At 44.0% G+C, this 21,511-nt stretch overlaps 1 protein-coding gene across 1 annotated transcript in view; it reads right to left on the reverse strand.

Moving 5' to 3' along the window:
- Window positions 1–8,333: 8,333 nt before the first annotated feature.
- Window positions 8,334–21,511, reverse strand: part of MTCL1 (microtubule crosslinking factor 1) — a 52,512-nt gene continuing 39,334 nt past the window's right edge. The window contains exons 10-12 of the mRNA XM_040587054.1: window positions 19,217–19,248; window positions 16,253–17,792; window positions 8,334–9,571 (exon numbers count right to left, since the gene is read on the reverse strand). Of these exons, the coding sequence (XP_040442988.1) occupies window positions 9,347–9,571; window positions 16,253–17,792; window positions 19,217–19,248 (1,797 nt within the window). The 3' untranslated portion in view covers window positions 8,334–9,346. The remainder of the gene's footprint in view (window positions 9,572–16,252; window positions 17,793–19,216; window positions 19,249–21,511) is intronic.

Here is a 21,511-nt window from a genome sequence, read left to right on the forward strand (position 1 = left end):
TGAATGACTGTGGATTTTCCCTATTCAAAGAGGCCGAATTCAAAAAAACTCCTTTTAAATCTGTTTCTCTCACTGCCAGGAACAGAGAGACAAAGAAATTCCTTTCTCTTGCCTCTACTTGCTCAAATTCAATTAGCACCACAATTTCTTCCTATACTAAGGAAATAGCTGCTGCCTTCACAGGTCGTTCCAGCACAAAAGTATTGCACAGAGATTCTGCCACTAAATATAAAACAAGTTCCTGGTAAAATACAGCACTTCTATATACATGTATTTATGCTGCTATAAGGTGACATGCCACAGCAGTGCTATGGGAAAAGCAAACACCTACGCAGCACAACTATGCTTTATCCAGGAGAATGTGAGGTGTGTCTGGGCAGCACCTTCTGGGGACCTTTCTAGCCCTGGCCCCCCTATTCCCACAGCACAAACCTCCGCACTCCCTGCCCTGGGCATGGGGCACCTTTGCTTTCATCTTGCCCTCTCTGACAAACTTACATGGACGTGTGTGTGCTTGTGTAATTAGGTGTTTTTTTGTGTGTAAACATAATAAAAACAGTCTCTACCACACACGGATATTTCCCAAGGGAGAGGACAAGCAAATAAATTATGGGACAGATGTTAGTCACACTGGTAATTACACATGGGACGTTAGCGTTCAAATATTGAAGTGGTAAGTGTGGCAGGACTGCATAGAAGAGGGAAAATTATTTTTAGGTGTCTGTTTCTTACAGCCACATTTGCAGAGGGGGTGAGCACACAAAGCCTTTTTGATTTTGTTTGGGACATAATGTTTCATTTCCATTTCTCATTTGGAAAATACCAGGTTAACTGAGGGCAGCCCTACCTCAAATGTTACCTCCCTGTGCAGTGCAGTTGCTTCAACTGGGTTGCCCTTCAGCTTTTCAAAATCTCCCAGTGAACGCTAGTGCCTTTTTAATATTATTTTTATCCTGCTGCTCAAACCAATTGCCAGCAAGTCCAGTCAATAAACTAAACTCTGGTTTACTTGGTTTAAACAGAGATCCATGCCTGCTTTTGCTTTCTGATCCAGTGTAAAGCATCGGGAGGACTAATTGCTGTTTCTTACAGCTTTTGAATATACCGCTGATGGTATAGGTGTCTCAGAGAAGGTTTTGCAAAACATATGCTCTGTTAATGCAATATGAGGCTGTTTTTAACAGCCATCATGCCATAGCTGTACAGTATTTGACAGATGTTTTACATTTTTTAAATCTGGTGGCACGCTATAAACCATGTCTTTGGTGGGGAAAGATTTGCATGCTGTTTGATGTATGTGCCAGCTCGTGGCCTGCTGCTCCCTAAAGCAAAGGCTTATTTGCATAAAACATGCATTAAAATAAGGTTTACGTATGTAGCAGCACACTCGGATGCTTGCTGGAAAAAGGAAACGCACTGTGATGGAGGTTGAAAGCCAGTGTACACATCTTTGATAGCGTCTGTATGCTTCATCTGATCACACTGATCTGGAAAAGAAATCAAAATTTATCTGTGTAGGTGATTTAGAAAGAAAAGTGACAACAAAACTGGCCACCACTCACATGCTATTCCCCAGACATTTCTTCAGTCACCATCTTGCTTAGTTCTTCATTAGCGCAGAAAAACATGCTAGACATTAATCACAAAGACTTCCTAAGTAGATTAAAGGCCAATCTTCACTGTCCATTTAACTTATCTTTAAAGCTCTGTATTGTATTTATCTTCTTAATCGGAGCTGAGCTTTTAAACACAAATACTGTTTAAAAACAGCAGAACAAATACTATGTGCTGACTCAGCACTTTTCTTTCCAAAGACCAGCTTTGCTGCAGTCTGCGGTTACGACTTCTGTGCTGCTGATATGGGATGGAAAATGGTGCTAAGAGGTGTGGAAAAGTCTGGCTGGTTGGCTTCTGTGCTGGTCTGAAGGACATCTCCTTCACCCTGTTTTGTAAAAGGCCATTTTATAGACCACGCAAGGTATCTGTTATTAGGGGCCTGGTTTTACCCCTATATATATACATATACATAACTAGATGTAAAGAGATAAAATAGACTTTCTGTATTAAAGATAGATAGGTAGGTAGATAGATAGATAGATAGACAGATGCATCTTTGTATTTCTTTAGGAGACTGCTTTCAATATATACATTTAATCATGTTATCTTCTGCGACTGTATTAGCTGTTTATAAGTGGTTGCTCTTTAGCTGGTGTACTTTTAGAAAGATTTAATGCCTGATGTGCTGCCTAACGTGTTTTATTTCTGCATAGTAGCTGTGGAGGTGCTGCCTCTAGGCAGCTGGCAATGAACTTTCTGCATGTAATGCGTTATTTTCTGTTTAAATGATTGTTTCTAGGCTGTAATTACTGTGTCTGCACTGCAATATGCAGCAAGCCTAATCAGTTCATCTGCCAGCACTGTCTGCTACCCTGACAAGAAACTAAAATCATTGCAGGCCTGACCTAATCAGTGTCAAGGTTAAAAACAACTCACTGTTTCTTCAGATTGGCCATTCTCTGCTGTAAGACCAACGGAGGCTTCAGCAAAGTGTGTGTGGATTTTTTAAACTAGGTTTTACTGAGTGACCTGACTCCCAGAGAACGAAGTGTTTCCACATATCCAATACTTTCTGGTATGTAGGTCACGGTAAATTTAGTTAACTTGCTAAGTAGCTCAAATGATAATTTAATTTTGGTGTAGGGTGGTGTTTATTTTTTTTCCATTCAGGTCAGGAGTGGCCTCAGGTAACAGTGGGCTAGTTCCTTACTCTGTTCCCCATCCTGGCTCCATTTGGGTTTCAGAGCTGCCTTTGCCAAACCTGAAGAACCAGCACCAGAGGGATCTTCTGCACTGGTGTTGGGGTGACTTCAGGGTAACTCACTCCACTGGGAGAAACCAGAAACCCTGGTAGTGGGACCGGCTGAATAAACCAGTTCTGGATATGGGAGCTGGTGGTGGCTGAGCAGTGCTTGTGGGACAGGGTCCACGGTGAATGGGTGTTCTCCCAGTTCTTTGGGAAGGATTGATGTGAAACCGGAAAGCTGCTTGTCTAACCTAACCCAGACCTGTCAGCCAAGAGCTAAAGCAGGTTCTTCCCAGCAGGGAAATGTTTCTACTGAATTATTTAGCTCTGTTCTAGGAAGGTGCACTAATTATTTGCTGCATAAAAGCAACCCATTGTACATGAGGAGGTGTTACACCATAGTGCTGCAGATTCTGAATAAATTTGCTTCTGCTCTTGATGTGATTGTATAATTCAGGGAATAATGTGCCTCCATTGCTGCCACTGCGTTCTTCAGAAGGTCCCTGCTTGGCAGGTCAGTCTATCCTGCTGAAGACTCAAGGGCTTGTTGGAAAAATGTGGCACAGGACAGGTCCATTGGCTGGGGGTTTCCGTGTCAGTGAAACATGAACTGATTTTCAGGGATGCTGTCAGTGGTATAGATGAGCAAGGTCTGTAACCCCATGTCGCCTCCCGTGCAGTAGCACAACTCAGGGTTTGCTACAGCCAAGCCATAGGTCTGGGGTTGCTCCCTGGGACATCAGAATCAGGCCTGTTATTTACCAGACATGGTTCAGGGTGCTGGTTTCCAGGGGGTAATTGTGTCTTTCCTGACTTCTTATTGCTGTTTTCCTCCTAACTGCTCCATGGTCCTACTACCTTATAAAAAAATGCGCGTAATATGCTTTTTTTTTAAATATGACTACACATCAACTCCTACTTGTAAAACATGTGAAATGCCTGTACAAAACATTTAACTTGCATTTTAGGTGTATGTGGTGAAGCTGTGGTGTTGTCAGAGGCATCACAGACTGAGGGGAACACAGATAATTTGTGAAGCCAGGGCTTTGATTTTTGTCTGAGATGTGATTTCTGTGACAAGCCACAGTGACATTGTACTAAGTCTCAAAAGTCTTTGGTTTTGTCATGGAAATAGTTGTGACAAAATCATGGCCTTTATTGTTCCCCCTCTCATTCATATATGCAAAGTGGATTTTTTTTCTGTCCTGCCAATGCAGTGTGTAGAAAATAGAGAGAGGAACAACACAATACACATCTGTCAGACCACATTAGGAACTGAGGCCATATTTTAAAGACAAACACATTGAAGTGGTAGTCAGAGACTTGTGATAAAAACTCCCAAAATGTCTTAGTTACTGAAGCCTTTTCCCTGGGCAGAAAATCAATGAGATTCACGTTGTTAATTCCTAAGCACTTAACATTGCGGTTCTTAGTAGCTAAAACATATGGACTGCTCCTCTCCGATGTAAAATGGGAACTTTTCCAACGCCCCCAAATTGTGCCCTGTTGCCTGTTACTGCAGGGTTTAGTATTTTGGAGCCGAGTTGGTTCCAACCAACTCGGTGAGAAAGAGGTGTCTGCTGAGCAATGCCTGTGGGGTGAGCCTATCCACTCGCACTCACCTCTCTCTTCTGCAGCCTAATCCAGAGGGATCACAGCTGGAGAGAGAAGCAGCAGGAGGATGAGAGTACCTGGGTCCATGACGTTTTTCTGTGTAAACCTATTCTAAAGTCTTTCTGTAGGGATTAAAAAATTCAATTAATTAATTATATACATACATATATATATATATATATATATATATATATATATATATATATATGGATTTAAAAGGACAAAACAAAATTTGCTATTGTTGACATTTAATAGGATTCACATTGCTTAGCCTAGCAGCAGTCTTCTCTTTTAGTGCAGTATCTGCTTGTATCTGCTTACATTGCTCAGCCAGGCTTATTGCCACCAAGAGACATATAAAACTCAATATCCAAACTATCTTCTTTCTTCTCATTCAGATATCCATCTGCTTGCAGCTGCCAAGTACACTGCTTTATAATTTTTCTTTTCTATGGCCTTCTCTCCCCAGATCTCAGCCCATCACCCCGGGCAAAACTAACCTGGGCACGACGTGGGTGCCCTGTCCCCAGAAGGAGAGCCTTTCTGCCACCCGCCTCTTGGCCTTCTGCAGCTCTAACCTGCAACTGATGGCTGCCGAGCCAGGGACTTCTGGAGAGCTGCTTTGTGTCCGTGCTGCCACAGCCCCACCTTTGCCTCCAAACTGTTACTCCATAGGGAGCAGCTCCAGGACAAAATGCTGCAGTGGCTTTGCTAAGCAGCCTGTTGAGCCCTCCCTCACCTGCAAAATCCTGCCCAGACCACCAAGTGCTCTTGGGTTTTCTTACTTTTTTTTTTTTTTTCAGAGGATGCTGACATTGGCCTCTAGAAGGTGTTTGTACACCGAAGAAAGAATGAATAATGAGAGGAGAAGTCCTAAATCTGCTCTGCTAGAAAAAAAAGTGATGGTTTTCAGCAGTAGATGCTGTTTTTTTATTCCACAGACATCAATAGCAGGGCAGTAATCTCTCGCTCCCAAACCTGAAGGCAGAATGTTTCATACTCTTGGAAGATGGATAAGAAGATGATAAACAGGGAAGGGAAGCAGACTTTGCTTAAAGCCATTAAGCCTCTCTAGAAAGCAGCCTGGGCTGTGTGGAGACTGAAGACATTAGCTGTCATTTCGTATGAAAATTATATGTACTCAGCAGCTTAATAATATTCTAGCAGGTTGCAGTGATTTACATAAAAGGAAGTCAAAACAGGGAACAGGGAGAAAGCAAGAGATGTGGGACCTCCCAAGAGAGCAGGTGGGAGCTTGATGGGTACTCAGGGAAGGAAGTGCGCGTGTGTGGGAAGACGCATGTCTTGGGGTACTCTGCGTGCGTGGAGGGGACGTGAGGGGAAGCGGGAGGTGGGCCGGGATGGCCCAAGCCCAGTCCTTGTCCAGCCACAGAGGCGCAACCCTGATGTGGTGTTGCTATGTTGTCCTGTTTTGGGTCTTTCCTTGTGGACTTGGGTAGGTGAGTTAAGAGGCCATACAACATTGCCAGTGGTATGTATCCACGTCTGCCTGGTGTGTAAACGAGAGGGCAGCATGTCAGAGGGTGGCTGACTACGGAGAGGCACCAAGAAAAGCAGGAGAAAGGGGTGACTTTTCCCCCTTACGCTGCCCACATGGAGTGTTGTGGCAGGAGGGACACCCCAACACCCTGGGGGGCTGCAGCCCTCCCAAAAGATGTCTGAACTGGGAGGGATGCCATGGATCACTGTCCTGCTCCTGATCCCTGCTGTGTTGCAGGACCAGGTGATATCCCAAGGCCATTATCTCAGGCACCACAAACCTCTGGGTGAAATCCAGCTATCTATTTCAACCTCATCAGGCGAAGCTGTGACAGACATATTCATATCCCCTTACACTAATTTGTGTGGTAATTTGTGAGGCTTCTCCTGCCCTGATTATTCATGAGGCAATAATTCAGATATCCCACAGACACTGAGTGAGCTGCAGACCTTCTAAAAAAGACTTTTAATTTTCTCTTGGAAGTTTTAAAAATAACCTTAGATGGACTGCAGACCTGCCATTTATTTTATGATTTATTTAAGTAATTATGGAGTATGCTGGAATAATGCAGGGGTGGGAGGGAATCCCCCAATCCCACCAGCAGCAATATTGGAAAATAAAAGCCCTGGTGTTTCCAAAGAGCCAGTCCAAACGTGATATTTCTTGAAAGGAGCTTATGTTTAATTTAATGGGATTCTTTTTAAGTTCGTCTGCAGATTTTTTATTTGCACTTAACCTTCTCCTTATTGCTGTTGCTTGCTGTCTCCCTTTTCTCAGCAATTTCTGCCATTTCATGAGCACTTCACCTGTCAAGCCACAGACAGCTGCTTATCCTCACAGCCCTTCCTACTCCAGGATGGCCAGCAGCTAATTCTGCAGGCTGGCGTATCCCTGATTTGAAAGGCAAATACCATTTCCTGGTATCAAAGCTGCAAATCAGTCACCTGAATTTTGTTCTGCATCATTAAAAAAAATTACAGCTGTCACAAGAAACAGAGCAGCATTTTTCCTTGCTGGTAGTCAACATTGCTCGTTCATTTGCAACATTCACTTAATTCATATAGGAGAAAGAGCTTTTAAGGAAGCGGCAACCCCTCCCCCTTTCTCTGCAAAGTTGCTCCCGGTAATTGAGATTTTGAAAACAAACCAGGATCTTTCAGTTGTGGCTCAAGTCTTCTTCAATAGCCATTGTGACTCTTTGACCTTCTAAAAACCTCTTGCACATGCTCCTCCTTCCACTCTGAAACAGAAATTATTGCAACAATACCGCAAAGTGTCGCAGCAAGAAGATTTTCAAGCCAGTAGGGTGGCCACCATGGACAATTTTAAGCATTCAGACTTGGTGGGGGTCAGCTTAACATTCACAAAAAACGCTAGCAGTGAGGCTTTTGTGACAGCTGGGAAGGCAATTATCACTAATATGACTACTGCTGCTCAGGCCTGGCACTGGACACCCCTTGTTTTTGCTGGGGCACCAGGGAACCATTAAACAACTGCACTTTTCAGTCCCTGCCTGTCTTGGTAAGTGGCAATTTTCATAATGATGACCTACAGGTGGACATTTTGACACCAGGTTAATAGCCACGGGCCTAACCAATACGGGAGAAATCAGACCTCAGCTGGCTGTTACTTGGGAGCTAGGGAGTTTGATCTCATCTGACAGCTGAATTAAACTTCCTTGAAGGCCGGCCATGACGCGGCAGGGCAGGATGTGAGGGGCTTGTCGCTGGATAGAGCTAACCAGGAAGGCTTCTAGGGATCCCATACGGTGCTCTGCAGCAAGCAAGGCTCAGAAAGCCTTGGCAAAGGAAACTGGACAGGAATGAGCCAGTTCAGCGATGGGATAACTAGGCAGAGCAGTTCTGGGTCTGCCAGAAAAAGCATGTGGCCAAACAGATCGTCCCAGGCAAAGTGTGTCGAGAGGCTTCCACATCTTCAAAGTACATGAATTCTCAGCTGCATTTACTTCTCAGTGTTAGCCACCGGTTTTACAAAAGCCCCGGTTTTATCGGTCTCTGTGTGTAATGCAGATGAGACCTGAGCCTGGATTATCACTGGATATGTCATATTTTTGGTATTACATTTAGCCGGCTGGCTTTCACTCCCATGAACAGCTGAAAGCCACAAGCCGTACGGCCTCAGAGGCACTGAGAAGATGAGCCCCACTATCTGTGTGAGCAGCTGCTTTGCAGAGTTCGGTGAGGAAATTCAGAAACTTTCCCATGGCCTGATCCAGTGCTCACAGGACTCTGCAGAGCACAGCATACTATTTGGTGTTGCCATGATTATTTCATGTAAAGAAGCATTCTTCTTCCCATATGAATAAAGGAGGAGTCTGGGGGCTTTTCTCCCCCCAGTTACATGAACCTGGGAAGTACAATCGTAAAAAAAACCATCACAAGGCACTCGAGCAGCTTGTAAATACTGAGGGGTTTATTTCCACTTCACATGGTCTCCAACAGACTCTTAAACAAGACCGGTTACAATTTAGTATGCCCAGAGATCTCCATGGTTTTCCCAAAACAGAGGAAGTTCTCAGTAAATGCTGTACATAGCCAGTTGAACTGCTAACAATAATTTAAAAACTCCTTTTGTATAGTCAATGCAAGAATACCAACAATAAAAGTACAGTACAGGTAAATTCACAACAATATTACAGTGAAACAGTTTGACTCACATTTATGTGATGGTACAGTAGCAGTATGTACATGCACTAAAGTGCGAGGACCCAGAGGCATGCAAGTCAAGTATTGTAGGTGTATTTTACAGCTAACTCCGTAAGACTTTCTGAGGCATTCTTTTTTTTACACTTTTCCTTGTGTTTACCTGTATTTCCCTCCATCTCAATTAATACAAGCCTAGTGAACGAGCTTAATGGCTTTCTTCACTACTTAAAAGGTATCGCTTCAGACAGTTGAAGCATCTTTAAGAACCTTACTTTTAAAAACCAGTAACACTGACATTAAAATAGAATAAAATTAACTTAAGACCCTAGTTTTACATGAAATAATAAAAAAAGTCCAACCCAAAAAACCCAAAACCAAAATTGAAAACATAACAGTGCAAATATAACCAAAAGGCAGTCAGTATTTGGAGAGAGCGCGAGCACATATTCAAATTCCCTTAAAACTTAATTTACATTTTATTTTAAATCTTACTTTATATCATTTTTACCTTTTTTTTGTTGTTTTTTTTTGTTAATATACTGTATGTAGAAAAGATGGAGACAAAAATAGTTTTCTCAGCTATGAAAAAAATTAAGTTATTACAGGCACATTAACTGTTTCATCCTAGAAACAACTCTGTTTCCCAGGTCAGACATTCAGCAGCTGCATCTGAGAACATTCTTTGACCTCTCCAAGCGGACCTCTCTCCTTCGGGGCAGAGACGGCTGGCGGGCGACCTGGTGGAGGCGGGTCGCAGCCCCCCTATTCCCGTGTGGAGTCAGGCTGGTCGCCTCCCTGGCTGGGGGTCTCTGCTGGCGGCTCCTTGCTTCCACTCTCCTCTGAGGAAGTCAGGTCTCCGGTGGACTGCGACTGTGAGGCAGTAGGGGAATGTGAGGCCCATCGCGAAGGTGGGCGACGGTTCGCTGGTCTCTCTGGCCGGGAGAAGCAGGGTTGGAGGGACGGGGCTAGTGCAGAACAAGGTAGTTCCTTGGCAGCCAAGAGAGCAAAACAGCGGTTAGTGACTTGCATTAGAGGCTGTCTGGGTGTGCAAAGGATTAAGAAACAAAAGATTCAAACTAAGCTAAGCATCTGTCATGTCGCGGGACAAAAGCAAGCAGCAAACATCTGGCCATGTGAGGGCTCCAGGTATCTGCATATATGTCTGTGATTTATGGAACATGTAAGGAGAGAATGAAAGAAAGACGTCTGGGATGAGCTGGAGTAGCTGACAAACTTCCATTTGCTAATTCTCCTTGTGCTAGAAAAAGAAAAGTGCATTTGCATGATAATTCAGGAAATTCCACTATTCATCTAAGGGCTGACCTGGCATAAAAGGGCCAGGTTTGGAATTTGCAAGTGGGTTGAAAATCTACTACTGACTCCTTTTGTCTGCTTCAGAGTTCAGACTTCTTAGCAGCAGAATAATGACTACAGGAGTAGTTATGATCTCCAGCTGGATGAATGATGAGGCTTACCTACAGATTTAATCTTCTGGAACATCACTTCTTAGTGCCAGCTGCTGAAGCCTGAATTACGGGATTCAGTGGTACTGTATATTAAAGACAACATTCACGGGAATGGAAGAAAAGGGAAATTTTATTCCTCCACTAATTTTCCACTGTTCAGGCTTAGTTAGCCTGCCTTTGTGATTAGAAACAATCTGCAGTTGTGATTTTTCACCCTAGCACTAAGTTGGTAATTGTCTCTAATATTTATGACTTTGCTCCTAGCACAGCTAGGCTTCCTGCCTCGCTCCGAATGCTCCTGACACCAAGATGAGTGATTGTGGGAGCCAGTCTGTCTTGCAGTGCCAAAGCCAAGCTTCTGAATTTCACCACATCCTTTGTAATTTATAAAAGCAAATCAGAGGAGTTTGTCAACCTATAGAAATGTGTACACTGAGGAGCAGTCACTGGCAAGGACAGGAGAGTTCAATAAAAACCAGTCTCAAAGTCAGAATGCAAACTGGTGATAAATGGAGAGACTGGAAACAACACAATGCAAAGGAAAAGCTCCGGCATGGTAAAGCACAGGGGAACCACAGCAGCAGTACGATACAGTAGGAAGGAAAAGATTCAGCACACTATTTCACGCAGAGAAGGAGAAATGTGACTAGGGATGGAGGATACTGGAGAAGGTAACATGATGTGATTGGCAGTGAACAAACAAGGTGATATGCCATTGAACCTCTCCGTTGCAGTGGGAAGACCAAACATGAATGTTACATGACAGGAAGATCAATTTTGAAGACACAGAGCTGAGGTGCGGGAAATGGAGCTTGTGTAAGTGCGTGCTTTGGAGAGAGCGCATCATCAGATGTGGGGAAGCCTCCGTGAAGGGCAAACCTCAGTGCCTTTGGGCAATACGCAGCCAGCAGGGTGCTCTGAAGTTGCACATCACTGCCGGAGCCAGAGCTGTGCTTATCTGCCCTGGGCCCTCGCAGCGAACCATGGCAGAAGCTGGTCAGGGGGGCTGCAGAGCCTCGGTCTGCAGCGCTGCCTCTCTGCATCCTCGCCTCCCACCCCATCTCTGCATCCTAAACTTCACAACAAACCTTGCTAAAATATAAATCGTTGCTAACCAGAAGGTTGACTCCGTGTCCTTACCTCACCTTATCCCATTGTGACTGGGGCAACATATGGTCTGTGAAAGCTGCCACTAGACTCAGATTTATTAAGATAAATCCATATGTGCAGCAAACCTCGCAGGCAGTGCAACACGATGAATTGAGGCTATGAGATTTGTGGGTTTTGTCTTAGCCTCTTTCTAAACAGTGGCTTAAAATGATATCTCTGTAGTGTTGCTTAAAACGGTATCCCTACAGCGCTGCTTGCTTCTGGCTGCTTTATCCTGGTTTCATAGCAGGAAAGGAGAGTTAGTATGGCGATAACAAAATTTATTTCCATTGCTGCCTCCCATTTCAAAAGCCTCTCCCCAGCACGCCTGCAGATGTTGGTCAGCTTTTACTGAACAGCAGGGTTAAGCTCGTCTTATCTGTGATGTACACATGCCCAGCACAATGCAAGGCTGTGCTGGTGATGGATGTTGCTCCAGGGCCAACAACTGACTGGCAGCGTAATCTTATAACGTGCTGGCTGCTGAGTCAGGCACTCCCACCCGCAGTGTGGCTTCCTCAGTGTGCGTTAAGGAAATCCCATGACAAGGAAACTGTCTGGAAGGGTTTGTGAAAGCCCCTCCTCACTTACCACATGTAGCTGTCATAGCTAGGAAGGATTTTAGAAAAATTAACATCCCGTGGGTAGTTTAGTTTGTTGGTTGCTTGCGGGTGTGGATGGACAGGCAGCACTTTTTAGGCTGGACACTAAAAATGGGAAGGATGATTTCAGCTTTAGTTAGCAGCTATTTGCTAAACCAGGCTGTCGGCCACTGTGGCTATGCCTGTATTAATAAATAAATAAATAAGGCAGTTTTCTGGCTCTGATCTGGAGTGGATGGTCACAGCTTATGTCTGCACAGCTTCTCCCAGAAACTGGCCAAAACTGGGGTGGGAACAGCTTAATGAGGTGACCGTTGGCCATGGGCTGGTGCTGCAGCCCCCTCCCCAGCCCTCTCCACCCACTGCTGTAGCCACGGCTGGAGGGAATGCACCCCAGGGCAGCCAGAAGCCCTGCACAGTGCTGTGCATTTGTCAAAAAAAAAAAAAAAAAAAAAAAAAAGAAAGAAAAAAAGTTTGTTACAAATCTGAATCCCTTCCCAACATTCTCGCATACCTTTATATTGGTCTTAAAATCTGCTAATTTTTTAAAGTTTAACAAAAATCCCAACAGCGCAAATTTTGACTTAAGCGTGACCTCTTCATAGCCTGTGCTGCCGCAGGAGATGGCAGATGGGCTCCTGTCCTGAGCGCTGCCTGACCGGTGCCTGCGAAGGACCCCACAGTGATGCTGGGTGCGCACTGGTACCTCCGGAGCTGTGGTCATTTACTTCCCTTTGTTAAACCCACACGTTCAGAAATGATAGCTTTCGGAAAGCTCTGGAAACAAGGTAGAAAGGACTTACAGCAGTGAGGCAGGCAGGGTTAGAGTCCCCAGGGGGCAGTTAATAAGACAGTTTGGTTCTGGACAGAACAGACAGAAAAGAAAAAGAAAGCAAGTAGGTTGGAAAGAACTGTTTTAATCAATTATTTTTTTAAAGTGAAGGTTTCATGTCAGCAAGGAAGAAGTCTCCAGATGTTACTACCCACTCAGATCATGTTACCGCTGTTATCACAGGGAAACTAATAATCAAAAATAAAAGATAAATCATCAGCAGAAAAGGATTTAGAAAGGAAGGAAGCAAACCAACCAACCTCTTACAATCCTAACACAGTCTCAGAAGTGGACATAGCATTAAACAAACCAAACATTTCCACTCAGCAGAGAAAGACATCTGTTATCCTTTGTCAACCTTGATTAAGGCTAGGGAAAAACCACATTACTATGAAAGAAGGATAAGTTGTAATTTTTTTGCTTTGTTTGATTTCAAAAGAGAATTTATGCTTAGGAAATCTTTAACAAGCGAAAAAGCAACCAATACTTTGTGTTTGTTGCTCATGCTTATGTTGCTTAGGTTTCATGAAAGACCTTTGCCTCACCCTTCTCCCTTGCTCCTCTTTAACAGTGATCCTGGATGGGAGACTCAAACTAAAGGAAAAAACCTTTAACTCTGGCAACACCTTCCCTTCTTTTCAACATTCCCTGTCCCATGCTGAACGGTTCAGTGGCAAGTGTGCGGCAATTGCTCTGCCCCGGCAAGCAAAGGATGCAGCAGCCACCCTCTCCTCTGTGGGTCTTTGGATGGTCTTTTCACGGTGCTGCCTCCAGAAATGAGTCGGACCCCCATAACAGGACTGTTGTGTAACCTCCGTGATTTACACCCTTGCTAGTCATGGAATTAAAATGTTCATACAGCACTTACGTTGTTAGTTAGGTAATGCTAATCTGCATTTTTAATAGTAATATTTATAAATCCCATGATACGCAAGTAAGACAATGGTTTGCTGAATTAGGAGGATAAGACACTAGTAGGCTGCACTGGGTGAACATGAATTTGCTTGTAAGCAGCTCTGGGCAAGTTAGAAAATACAAAGTTATTACTACTCTGTATGCATATACACTCATGCACACATACATATGTATGTAAATATTTAAATATATGTACGAAATGTATTTCATATGTGCAGCAGGACTATAAAAATGTAATTAAACTACTCAGAAGCTCAAATTAAAGAAAAGCCACCAACAGGTGCTCCACGCAAGTCTAAAAGTCATTAATATACCATGCCACAACTGCAGAAACAAGAAGGCATTTGGTGGTAAGAAGGTCACTTGTCTTGGACAGAAACCAACAGGTGAGGGGGAAGCAGAGCAGGGATCTACAGGAGGGTGGCAGGGGCAGTGCTGACGTGACACTGCCCCAAGCACAGCCTGCCTCCTCCAAGGCCATCATTCGCTGAACTCCTCTGGCTTTGTACAAAATGTGCAAAGTGGAATTTGTACAAAGTGTGATTTGTGTGGTTAGTGTAATCCATAAATAGCCCAAGACATCTCCAGAGTCTAAATTTATTTGTGGTTTTGTTTTCAGCAGCAAACCCATGCTCCATTAAGTACATCTTGTAGAGCACCACCTCACCTAGGAAAAACTAACTTCATTGTGTGAACACCCACGCCCTTCCTCTTCAATGCACATTCCTGAGAAATGACAAGACCATCCAAAGTTCATAATAACCTGTGCATCTAGACAATGGTTAGAGCGACCGAGTAAGAGTTGCAAGGAAAACCAAGTCTTAGCTCTGAGGCTGGGAACTCAAAAAAGAAAAGGCAAAAGATACTGAGAATTCACAAAGAGGAGCAATTTTCTACTAGGTTGATGGTCAATGAGTTTTTGCTAAACAGCATTGACCCAAATCTCTGTACATAAAACTCAGGTACTGACACTAGCTGTATTTTGCCAACAGCAGTTTCTGATGTCATGGGATGACACCCGTTTATTCATACTTGAAATCTGACCAGACATCTAAAAGCTGCAGGAGGAAATCAAGAGCTTCCAGGGATGCCTTGAAGGCAAAGCTGAGTTGAACCTGTAAGAGTACAACACACGTTCTAATAAGGACCATTAGTGCATTCCCAGTATTTCAAACCAAGGACAAAATTCAGATAGCTAGAAAGAGTCACATAAACGAGACTGCTTTCCATTTTTATTCACTCTGAGGTTTATGCATAAAGCCCACTTTTATTCGCTGTTAATTATAAAGTGCATGTAGTTTCTTTTTTATATGTACAAACTTTCTTATTTATATCTGTTTAAACTGCATATAGGGAATATATCCTCAGCTTTAGATCCTCTGTTAGGCAAAAAAGATCACGTCCTCTGAGCAGTACCTGCAAACGAGGAACCCATTGCCCATGGAAAGCACCCACTAGTACAAGGCAAACTGCAGATCAAAAGTCTCAGCGCCTGGGTACCCACAAATCCTTCAATCCAAATGTTGAGTTAGAAAATGGGGTTTGAACCTTCCCCTGAGGCTAGCTGAGGCAGGAGTGGTAGAGGTGAGCCCAGCAAGGCCATGGTGGGATGTCTGGTGCACGCAAGGGTCAAGGAGGAGCTGTTGCCCTGTGGCTGGGGCCCAACAAAACATCAGAATGCTAAAGGGGCAGCATGGGGCAGAGAGGATGACGGGCTCCTGCCCCTGCCCTGGGGGCTATCACTGATCAGGAGGGCACAGGCCATTTCAGTGCTGCACCAGAAAGGCAACAAGCACTGGTAAGATCTGGGCATCATTCAGCTTCTTCAGGCCTCCTCAGGCCAACAGTCTTAGGGGTACAAAGGTTCACCAGAAACAGGAGGCCTAGACACTGATAACCGAAAGCTTTTGTCCATCATTTCCCCCTCTGTTTTGTTGATTGCTCTAGCACATTACTGTACCTGAGACTCTGACCCTCGATACCTGGGCATACTTGCTGAGACAGATGATGACTGTTAACGCTGTTGACAGCAAGATACCAATAAAGAGTTCTTAAACGCTAATTAGGTATGTGCTTGTCGATTATCTTTTGGATTTTTTTTCCTTTTTCTCATGTTTATGAGGCAGCAGCAGTAAGTACCAAATGTCATGCCATTTAATCACGTTCACAGACCCGAGCCAAACTTGATCAGATACATCCAGAAAAGGTATGCTGAAGGCCCTGAAGTTTTGGTTCAGGGTATTGTAGAGACTATTTTTCACACAAACTTGCTAACACCTATTCCTGTGTAGGAGGAGAAGTCTACCCTTCCATCCAGCATAAAAGAGAAATCTACTCGAGTCCCTAGAGAACCTGTAACATGTGATGTATTTTGGGACAGAAAACTCGTATCCCAGCCGTACAGGGGAGAACCATTTTTATCCTGTAAAGGCATCTTTATCCTGTAAAGGCATCTTTATCCTGTAATGGATAAAGCTCTTCTGATGCTTTCAAGCCTGATAAGCTGTCAGGTTAGAAACTCAATTCTTTAATGAGTTCTTCAGTGGCTAATCCAATAGTTTCATGACTGCGACTCGCTGGTGGTACCACGACAGGACTAGGATATTCATTGCAATACTAACTAGGACTGCAAGAGATCTCACAATGCATTTGTTCAAAGAAGAGTGCATTTAGCTATAGGAGGAAAAACAAACAAACTCATTACCTCTATGGACCCTGGATCTACTTTGACAATTTCTCCTGTGCTGTTGTCATTGCTAAGATTTGGTGGGCTGTGTGAAGGTAGCCTTCTCTCTTCCTTTAAGGCATGCTCCAAAAGTTTCTTATTCAAGATCCTGGCAGCATTTTCTGCAAGCGTGTACCCTGGAGGAGCAGATAAATCCTGCCTGATACTTGTCACCTCAGTCCCTTCTTCCTTTTGTGTCTCTGTCCCCAACCGGAGAGGACTGGGTGATCTGCCACGAGCATTTGTACATGGCTCCTGCACTGGGCCCAGTTCTGGTCTGGGTTCTGCTGACCTGGACCGGCTGCTAGACCTGGGGCATTTTTGGAAGGTCTCATGAAAGATGGGGCTATGGTCAATAATGTTGAACAAACTGGAGAGGCCATCGTTGATAGTGGTGTGGACAGGACTCTCCCTTGTGGTAGTTGATCTAGCCCAAGCGGACTCGCTGAATCCTTTCTGAGGTGTGCCAGGCAAAGTCCGGTTATTTGGCTGGTCTGATTTGGGAAGGACTTTTCTTTGCAGCTTTGGAGAGCCGTATTTGGGGGAGCAGCATGTGCGTTCAAACTTAGCCTGGACCTTTTCAATGACGGGGGTCACTTGCCTGCTTCTTAGGCTTCTGGATGGTGAAGAGACAGGCGTGGACCCCCCCTTTGGTGTCAGACACTTGTGTGGACTGCTGGTGATACTGCGCAGGGTTTCCGTCTGCAAGCCAACGCTGATCGTCTGGGTGGTCTGTGTCCCTGTTGTTCTCATACCGTTGGTTTGACATGCAGTGTCCTTAAACTGAGGCTCTGCTGAATTAGAGCGTATTGCATTTCGGACAGAGAAAGCCACCTCCTTCATATCGTCGCTCATGTTTTTGGACATCTCCAAGCTGTGCAAGGGTGAGGCAAAGCCCACAGTAGTGCAAATAGGACGTTCAATGGGATGAAGACCACTCTCCAGAAAATCCTTATGACAAGACCATCTTCCAAACATATCCGAGGAAGCACCTTTTGTCTCAGTGACATTCCCCATAGCTTTGGTCACAGAAAACAGGAAATCCGGCTCAACCTGGTTTTTCCCTTCACTGCCAGCTATCACTGAGTTATCAAACCTACGGACAACCGGTGGGCTGTGAAAGACCCGAACTCCCATTTTTTCAGTTACACCGTGACTCCTCGTTGGCTGCTTCTGGCAGTGCTCTGGGCTGGTCATGGTGTTAGTTGTCATAGTGACACTGGTGGTGAGGTACCATGATGATGCCTGGAAGGGATCTGAAGCAGGATCATTCCCAGCTTTCCCAATTTCTGTCCTTTCTGCCCAGCCTTCTGCAGGCTTCTCGGTGGCCCCACCATGGTTCCTAGTGTTACTGTAATCCCAGTTCTTGTTGAACTCCTCGATGTATTTCAGATCATCAGGAGACAGGGGAGGGGTTATGTCATCTTTGCTGCTGGATGAAGGCAAGTTTTTTTCTGGTAGGAATGGAGAAATATCCATCAGGCGCTGAAATTCTGACATGGAAGAAACGGACATTGCCCTGGAGAGGGGAACATGAGAGGGTCACTCATAAGCTTGGAAATGCACACAGAGCAACTTATTTTCAGCAGCAACCCAGCTCAGGAAACCCGACTTTTACCATCTGCTTATATCTAAAACTGCTTCAGCCCTCCCTTTCATTAGTTCCCTTACATTATCATCAAAATAGCTGTGAAATGCAAGCATTCCTGATGTGTCATTAATAGTAACAAATGGTTTATTAAAGGCTCTTAATTTACTGTTTTCTCATGGATTACTGCTTGGCAAATGTCTGAAATATGAAGCAGTAGGATCCATTTAAGATATGTATCATTCACAGAAAGTGAGTGCTTGTGTCAGTATCTGTGGGTGCTTGTGGCAACACAAGGCACGCTTTTCAAAGCAAGGGTGGAGTATTTCTGACCTGCTGGGAAGTGGACAAGTCCACCCCCGCTCCTGAGACTGCCGGAGCTGCTGGTGCATAGCAGTGTCAGACACCTAGCCTAGACACTGTCACATTTGGCGAGTTGAGCTAGCGCTAAAATTCAGCCAAAGGGAATCATTTTGTGATAATGCTGGATTTTTGGCTTTCCTGCATTTTGCTAGTTTGTACAAATCACAAGCATTCAGCTGAGTTGTCCTACTGCTTTGTTTTACGAAGAAATCAAACCGAGAAAGAAGCTTTCTGAATGGGACTGCCTAAAAATGGAAATGAGTGTAGTTATCAGAATCAGCTCAATGAGACAACTCAAGCTGGGTGAGGATTCAGCAGGCAGTGGTTTTTATGTATCAGTGATCCAGAGGATACAGTAAAATCACACTGTGAGTTTTTCATCAAGAGCACCAGCTGCAGTTAGGGTGCATCTACGCTACAGGGAGTCAGGTGAGATCAGAAGCACAGTTTTGAAGTGGATTTCCTATTCAGATGCTCTGATTTGCATTGGGGCGGCAATGTCAGAGAGCATGAGCTGGATTCCTTTGGGATGAAAGCAAGCTGGAAGATGCTCTCCAGAAGCACAACTAATGCACTGTAGGGTTAGGTGGGTATTCAGCCCATGGGGTCAGACCAGCACTAGTCCAAAGCAAAATCTCTCTGACATGCAGGGGCATGTCAGGTCCTCAGCATCAACTGTTTTCCTCTATATACCGATGTCTACAGCTCTGCGCTGCTTGCTAAGGTAGGCATAGCCTTCAGAGTAAGCTGCAGCTTCATGCACTTTCATACAGTTTGATCTTTGTGCACCACAGCTGAATGTGGCCCTAGTTAATCAGAGTAGAAGAGAAGCATATTGAGACAAATTAATCCCTGGGTAAATCCATTAATCTGGCTTGTAGGCTGCTTAGGAGGCAGCACAGCTACGCCCTGGGTTTGTGGTTTGGGCACCAGAGAGCTGTAGCTCTGGCAGCTGAATATTTGCTGGGTTTTTCCCTGTAAGTTTTACTCACCTTTGAAGATTTCCTTTGTGTGTTTCTTCCTCCTGAAGAAAACCAGAAACAAACAGGACAAGTTATTTCTGAACCTGTTGCTGGCGTTAGCTTGTGGGTGTTTTGTCATTCTTCCCATTAGTTGCACCAGGTATGTTTGCCTCTAAAATGTGGCTCATTTTCCCTCTGGTAAGGACTCTTAAATTGCCAGTGGGAATATTCTTCCCTTTGTACAGAGGCAGCAGAATGGGCAATCCCATCAGGACAACAGACTGCAGAGGGAAAGCCTGTATGCTAAATCTACAACAGCCTTCAACTTTTATAGTCCTGTCCAATCACAAATGGAAGCGAGCTGTAAAAATGCCTTTTTTCCACATGTACAATGTATTGTTTTGGACAATACATTTGTGAGTGAATTTGTTCAGTAGAGGCAATCTGCTTTATGCCAGAGACCTAGCTGTGATGAAATAAGAGATAAACCAGGGTCCTTTGACATAAAATTTGATTATACGTTCTCTAGGAACCAACAAATGGCACCAGTTGAAACTCATTAAGCTAGTTATATTAAATGTGTGGGAAGACAGTTACTTGTTTCATAGGGGGAATACCTACAGCTTGCTAATGGCATTAAGATGTCTTTACGGCAATTATTTCCCTGTGACAATTCCCATAATGAGTTGGATTTTTTAATAGATACTTCTGAAGCAATTGCTCTGCACTTATTTTAACTGTTTGCTTATATTACTAATAAACTACAGGGAATACAAAATATGATCAGGAAAAAGAGTATTAGTACCTATTACTTTTATTTGACCTCAAGAAATCAAGAACATTATTAAAAGAGAAGTGTATTTCAAATTGTGACTACTCCAAAAAAGCAGCACTTAGCAACTACCTTTCTGGTATTTTATCCAGAGTCAGAGTCAAAACCAGGAGTACAGTGATCCTCCTTGCCTTCACTCTGGTGTAAGTCTGGAATAATGTTGGTGGCTTCAGTGGAGTTACTGCAGAGTAAACTGATCAAACTGAATGGACGATCAGGCTGAAGGCTGGACTGACTGCTGCAGTTAGTACCGCAAAATAAATACAGTGGAGAGGAGCACTCAGCAGGCTGCAGTTGCCTCTGTGCATCCTCAGTTAAGCTATTCATTAAACTCCCATCAGTCTCGCTTGAGCAAACCCTCTGAGGGGAAATTACTTTGCCCAGGTTTCACTAAAGCACGCTTTGAAGGAAAGAAGCTATGCAAATATCACAAAGGATGAAATTTTGCTGCCAACACTTTTGTTAATGGTGGTACTGTCTGAAAAACAGAAAAGGGAAGAGAGACCTCCTTTCTTGAATATCAGACTGAACTTGAAGGAAAGAAAACAGCAATCAAAATTAAACACAAAACATAAATCCCTGACACTGGTACCAACATTCTTCACTGAGCATATGAAATAAAAGCTAAGAAATAATAAATATGGGATCCCACACTGCCAGCCATACATTTATGGCACTGAGGGAGGAAAATCTAACTGGAACACACAGGTACCTACAGCTACTGAAAATGTAAGAAGGGTGGTCACATTTCTTGTCTCTCTCAATCTTTTTTTTAATTCTTCCTCTCAAAGAACTTGATTTCCCAATCCTGTAGCTGAGTAGCAATGTTATGTATTTCCAAAGAATTGCTTGCGTCAAATTTTCACAAGTGCACATGTTCAAGTCAGGGCACTTCAGTGAACCCGGTCCTGCAGGGAGCCTGAGATCTGACCCGTTGACAAAACTCTTTTCCAGAGTGGTCAGATTTTCAAGCCAGAGTACACAGATACATCTTTGACTGGGAAGCTTTCACTTCCCTATTTGCTATAATGTGTACACTCAACCAGTATTTTTGTGCCCAGAGAACAAGCCGAATGTCTAACCCAGGTGCAAAAATCTGAATTTTCAGGCAAGAAGAAAATACTCAAAACTTGCACCGAGCAACGTGCTGCCTGCTTGATAATTTTAACTTCTGGCAGTCTCCGAAAGCTTCTTGTTCTGTAACAGCTGCTAACATTCAAGGAACAATAGAAAATAAAGGAGATATTAGCATTTAGAAGTTGTAATGTGTTTCTAATTTCACAGGAACCATTAAAGTATATAGTTGTGGTCAGTGTGAACATTCTCATGCCACTAATGTCACATGCCAGTTCACAGGCTGCTTCGTAGCAGCATATAGGGACAGCAACCCTGGGTTTCATTCAGCAACGATACAAACAAAACTGTGAAGACCTGGAACTGGTGCAAGTAAGCCCGCGGTGGTGCAGATTTTAGCAGGACACAGACTACTTTCA

Source organism: Falco naumanni, chromosome 3, assembly GCF_017639655.2.
Source record: "Falco naumanni isolate bFalNau1 chromosome 3, bFalNau1.pat, whole genome shotgun sequence".
In the NCBI taxonomy this organism is placed as follows: domain Eukaryota; kingdom Metazoa; phylum Chordata; class Aves; order Falconiformes; family Falconidae; genus Falco; species Falco naumanni.